Source organism: Hippichthys cyanospilos, chromosome 1, assembly GCF_059441005.1.
Source record: "Hippichthys cyanospilos isolate Australia breed blue-spotted pipefish chromosome 1, RoL_Hcya_1.0, whole genome shotgun sequence".
Lineage (NCBI taxonomy): Eukaryota > Metazoa > Chordata > Actinopteri > Syngnathiformes > Syngnathidae > Hippichthys > Hippichthys cyanospilos.
The window spans coordinates 30,089,455-30,095,454 of NC_142369.1; the positions used below are offsets into that span (position 1 = coordinate 30,089,455).

Consider the following 6,000-nt stretch of genomic DNA (forward strand, 5'->3'; position numbering starts at 1 on the left):
GGGTTGGGTATGCTTTAAGAAATACTGTATATCGTTGTGGTTCATTCTGTAATTGCATGTTATGTCCAGCGGGGGGCTTTTCATGTTATGTACTGTGGGGGAAAGGCTCAATTCAGTAAGGTTTTGAGCTGCGGAGACACACGATGTCTCTAAGTTGATTTCCTGTAAGGAATTAAAGTAGTCATAGTAAAGCACGGTCTGACTCAAATGGATTAAATTACACTATTGTAGAGACATGAGTCATGACTCACAGCAAACTGCCCTAGAAATATTGAATACATTCAACCATGTGTTATCTGTATATTATTAATTTAGAATATTTTGTGAGTACTTGTGTTTTGAGGTGTTTAAAAGTACCTCAACGAAGAGGCTGATGAGAATTGAACTTAATGTTTTGTCACAATTTCTTCCCAAGAGAAACTGTGACCCATGAGCATGAACAAACATTTGGATAAAAAAAAAAAGTCTCACTGTACAGTACACTGTAATACTTTTAGAAAGGTGTTGAAAAAAACAAACACAATACAGTGTTGTAGTGTGCAGAATAGCATGTAAGAACATTAAATGCATTAATATTGTCTACAAGGCAAGTAAACCCCAAGTAACTCAAATTACAATACACGTATTAAATGTGTGTATTTACTATAAGCTAAGAGCTTTGATAGAACTTCCATATATGTGCATTCTGCTTGTATTCGAGGATGCCAGAAAAAGCACACAGAACTGCTATATCGAGGTATATTCACCACAACACTCTAAGTACCCATCCTCATCGATCGTCAGGTGTAGATGGTGGTCACACCATAAATTTCTCTACTATCATACAGACAATACCTCAGTGAAAGAGTAAATGATTGCTGCTGCTTTGTATTGCAGTTTAAAAAAAAAACAAACAAAAAAAACATTTTCACACAGCCTCATTGGACAGTAATGAATGGACCCATTTGGACAATTCTTCTTTGAAAACTCTTGTTGTGGTCCATGCAAACCAATGCGGATGGCAGCTGGTAAACCATTCCCGGGGAAAAATAAAACACAAAAACAATTCTAAGTCAAAACAAGCCAAATATATCTCTGTTGATTGCATCGTTAGCCATCATACTCAACATTATGTGGTTGGGCTTGGACGGCATGGTGCACTTTGGATGACTGGTTTGTGATTAGCCCACCTGCCTTAGAGGCCATAGGTTTGTATTAGCATAATATTCCCTGTACTGTGGGCTTTCTCCGGGTACTCTGGTTTACACATTCAAGTAACTTACATGGTAGGTTGATTGAAGACTCTTCATACACATGCACACTTACATACGTGCACACACACAAACACACACACAAACACCCACCCACCCACACACACACTCACACACACACAATCACCTCTACATGTTCAACTTTTTGTGAAGATAGCACAATGCTCATTCGCGTCAGAGTTTGTTCATGGTCACAACCTTTTGCCAGATGTTCACCATCTTTTTTGTGATTTTCATGTTGTAGACATGTTGCGATCTGCTGACCGTTCATTTTTGACACTGAACAAGCCTTGATGAGATCACAACATTTGCTTCACTCTAAAACACTGACAATCGTTTGCTGCTCAGTGAGATAAGGGAGACGTAAATTTGTGTAACCCTTGCGTTGTGTGGAAACAAAGTATTGCGAGGAAATGTGTTATATGACACGTTAACCATATAAACACCTGATGTGTGCTGGCCAGCTCCATAGTACGGCCTCGGCGCACAAGATTTTCATGTTAGCATATTTAGCAAATTAGTTAGTAGCCAAGACTGCCCTTTGTTCTGTTCATTACCCTTATGGAAAAGACTTTCCGGGCACAGCCGGAGCATTGAGGGGGTCCAGTTTAGTTTTCTCAGCATTGCATCCCTGCTTTTTGCAGATGATGGGGTGCTATTGGCGTCATCAGGTGCCCTCTGGCGCGGTTCGCAGCCGAGTGTGCAGCAGTTGGGATGAGGATCAGCACCTCCAAAGCTGATACAATGGTCCTCAGTCGGAAAAGGGTGGAGTGCACTTTCCAAGTTGGGGAAGAGGTCCAGGCCCAAGTGGAGGAGTTTAATTATCCTGGGGTCTGTCGTGGCAAAAAGGAGTTGAGCTCAAAGGCAAAGCTGTTGATTTACCGGTCGGTTGGGTAGAAGCACTTGTAGCCGAAGCCAAACTGTAGTAGGGTTTTTACTTGCTGGACCAGGGTGAAAATATGAAACCAAATGGCCTGTAAACAGTGGACAGGAATGAATATTGCTGTTTTTAGATTAGGTATTTGTGGATTTATTTTTTATTTTATTGACCAGCATATATTTGACATTTATTCCATCACAGCATAGTCACAGATAGAGATAGGATTAAAAAAAAAAAAAAGATTCAGTTAACCGAAAAATCTAGTCCTATAAAAGGATTTTGCAGAGCTCTCTCATGAGGATTTAAGTCAAGCTGTTTCTAATATTTTCAAAACCTCCTTTGAGCTCCACGTTTCAAAAGTGGATAAAGTGAATCTGACCAGGCTGGCTGAGCGCAGTTAGATGCTGACCACTGGTGAACATTAGTGTGGGTTGTCCTAAAATTGAAACCATAGACTTCACTATTACTTAACCCCCCAAATTATACTGTTTTGATTTGTGATCTGTTTGTTACTGAATGAAGATTTTTGTGAGCATGCAGCTTAAACACGGTAAACTGCAATATACACAGCCTTAGCATTTCGTAAATATAACAGCTATTTTTCCAAGCTTTCCAACACCATTTATTTTTTCACACTCCTTCAGCAGCTACTTGAAACCACAGAGCTGCTTAATTGATTGACAGCTCCCTCTTTAGTCGCTACATTGCTCCAAATAGAATAACAGCTAATAGCCTTGGCAATTATAGATTGCACAAGCTCTTATTAAAACTTTTTCATTGGAAAGGGCATGATGTGTTTGACACCACACTCTCAACGTTCAATATTTTATCTTACAAATGAAAATGAATAAGAAGACTTTGACCCTTATGTTGATGAAATTAATGAAGTTAGTGACTAAGAAGCTCAGCGAGCACAGAGCAAGTTGACAGTGATATACCAGGAAAATGGATGAAGTAAAGAAAGCATTTCTCAACTTCATGCATTTGGTGCAAATGCAATGCAAATGGTGGAACAGTCTAGATGAAGAATCAAAGCAATGTCCAAACGTAAAGCACTGCCAGTATAAAAAATGTATCAAAATATATTGCACACAGTATATGGGTATGTGTGCTTCTGTACAGTGTACGTATATATAAGCTGTATTTTTTTGATTATGCATAAGTTATGGTTATTAAAATTTGTTTGAATACGTTTGAACTTTTTCTCACTATTTTTCTGACTGTAGGTAAATGATGTTTCAATTTTGTCAGGTTTTGTATTTCATTTGTTTTTTGTATGTCTGAAAGAAAAAGCTCAGTAAATGAATAAACTTTGTATCTTGTCAAATGTAGTCATAAAACCAATGTCTCCTCAAATGTTTGAAATCTACTCTACTAATTTTGCTGTCTGTGGTCTGTATTGGTTGTAAAGGTTCTAGCCTTAAATGCGGAGGTTGTGACATGGGGCACAAAGCATTTGAGGGCTGACAAGTCATTGTGCCTTCTAATATCTATTTGTTTCTTAGCGCAGTCCATCTGTAATGCTGCTTTTGTGTCCCTCTCACAGGTACCTGGGGATCACACGGCCCCTAACCTATCCAGCACGACAAAACGGTCAACTGATGGCCAAGATGATCTTGGGCGTGTGGCTGGTGTCAGCATCCATCACTTTGCCGCCCTTCTGTGGCTGGGCCAAAAATGTCCACACAGCCGGCGTGTGCCTCATCAGCCAAGACTTTGGCTACACCATCTATTCCACAGCCGTAGCCTTCTACATCCCAATGCTGGTAATGCTGTTCATGTATTACAAAATCTTCCGGGCGGCCCGCAAGAGCGGTGCCAAACACCGCTTCACTGACCTTTCTCGCCGCGAGCGCCTGGAAACGGTGACTAATGAGGCGGTACGAATGCAGGGCCTAAAGCCTCCTGGTGTGGCGGAAGAGTGCGCCGCCCTGTCCCGACTGCTGAACCGTGAAAGGAGAAACATCTCCATTTTCAAACGAGAGCAGAAAGCAGCCACAACACTGGGGGTTATTGTTGGGGTCTTCACTGTGTGTTGGCTGCCATTCTTCATCCTGTCCACCGCAAGACCCTTCATCTGCGGAGTCGTGTGCAGCTGTGTACCCATCTGGCTGGAGCGCACGCTGCTCTGGTTAGGTTACGCCAACTCCCTAATGAACCCCTTCATCTATGCCTTCTTCAACCGAGACCTACGCTCCACTTACCGTGACCTTCTCCGCTGCAGATATCGAAACATCAACCGCCGTCTGTCAGCGGTGGGCGTCCACGAAGCCCTCAAGGTGTAAAGAAGTTTTGCAGATGACATTGACTCACGGAGCGAAACGTTCTGACTCTGCGCTTGTCCTGGTGTACCTCATAGATTGCCGTGTGTACGTATGTATGCAGCAGGCCTGTAGATAAACACATTCTGACAGAATGTGAGTCACTTGGTAGCTCTACGGTCCCACTGCAAAGGCAGATAGACAGCGTTATCATTTCTGTCTGTGTGTGCGCATGGGTGTGTGTGGTAGAGAGACTCCGGTATGCTATTTTTGGAAGGAAAACATAGAGTGAACTTTGTGAAATATTCAAGTCGACACTGCTTTTGTGAATTTATTGTTGGGTGACACGAGCCATCAACTTGTGGTCTTCAAAGATAATGGAGGCTAATTGATTTCTGTATACTTCAAAATTTATGTTCACTAAGGAACCTTGGCCAAGCACAAGCTATTAAGTTCCTGTATAGAGCAAATCTTGTGTATTTTCCTGTGCACTTCAGTATCATCCGCATTGTTTCTCTTAGAAGTTATAGTTTCAAAGTGGTCGTATCACTGATTAAAAGAAAAAGATGACAAATGTCTCACACTAGTTTCGACTGTGTTTATGGAAGATGACATGAATTGCTCTGGTGAAAATGTGTATGTTTTGTTAGGTGTGTGCTTGAATTATCCGTCCCACATGTTACTTTTAGATTTTATAGTCAAATGTGACGATATGTGTTCCATGTTTCACACTGGCACACACTTGAATTCTATTCGTCTTGAGTTTTTCCACAGCTTTTATTTTTTACACCACAGTTGTCTTGCTGACCTTGATAAAACAACAAGTAAACTTTCCACTTTAATGGACAGTATGATCCAGAAATTACTGCACTGGTAGTCAACAGTGTCTCTTGTTTTGCTTGTGAGATGAACCGTCATCAGACAGCACTCCCATTACAAGTCTTTGGTGACTTGTACAAACCTGTCACATGTTATCAGTCAAACAGTGTGTGCTTATTCTACCTCGACTTTTGACAATACTGTACATTACCTCCAGGCTGATGTGACGCAATATTCTTTTTGTAATCAATAGTTCTTTTTCAAACTCATGGCTCACCAACTTCTCTGTACGTTTCCTCTTTCAGCGCTTTGACATTATCTTCAGTGGCAAAAACATCTACATTATAAACTTTGTAAATAAAGAAATCCCTGGTCATGTCACCGTGGTCTTGGCCTATCATGTTACTTTGATGGAGTTGGACGCCCCCCCCCCCCCCCCCCCCCCACACACACACACACACACACACACATACACACACAGTGAAATTGGAGACTCATTCCAGAATATATCCTCAATTGTTATTTTCAAAACAGCTAGTTGTCAGCAGGACAAAGTTACAAAATTACACACTATAGACAAGATTGATGGGTCTACGTCATGGGTTGCCAACCTTAAATACATACACCATTGACTGTCTCAACCAGGGGAAAAAAAAACAATGGGAGCCACAAAAAAATTGTGACACCATCCATCCATCCATCCATCCATCCTTTTCCGTTTATCTTAACTAGGGTCACTGGTGAGCTGGTGCCTCTTCCAGCTGTCTTTAGGCAGTAAGCGGGGAACACC

The 6,000-nt window shown here is 41.4% G+C and overlaps 1 protein-coding gene across 3 annotated transcripts in view; it reads left to right on the plus strand.

The window, feature by feature from the left end:
• htr7c (5-hydroxytryptamine (serotonin) receptor 7c) overlaps positions 1-5,591 on the plus strand; it is a 30,634-nt gene extending 25,043 nt beyond the window's left edge. Inside the window, exons 2-3 of one of the 3 annotated variants that reach the window (XM_088418074.1) lie at positions 3,677-4,261; positions 4,355-5,591. In XM_088418074.1, coding sequence (XP_088274200.1) covers positions 3,677-4,261; position 4,355 — 586 coding nt within the window. In that variant the 3' untranslated portion in view covers positions 4,356-5,591. Of the gene's footprint in view, positions 1-3,676 lie in introns of all 3 variants that reach the window. The other 2 variants (XM_088417986.1, XM_088417903.1) reach the window with 2 other exon arrangements.
• The last annotated feature ends 409 nt before the right edge of the window (positions 5,592-6,000 follow it).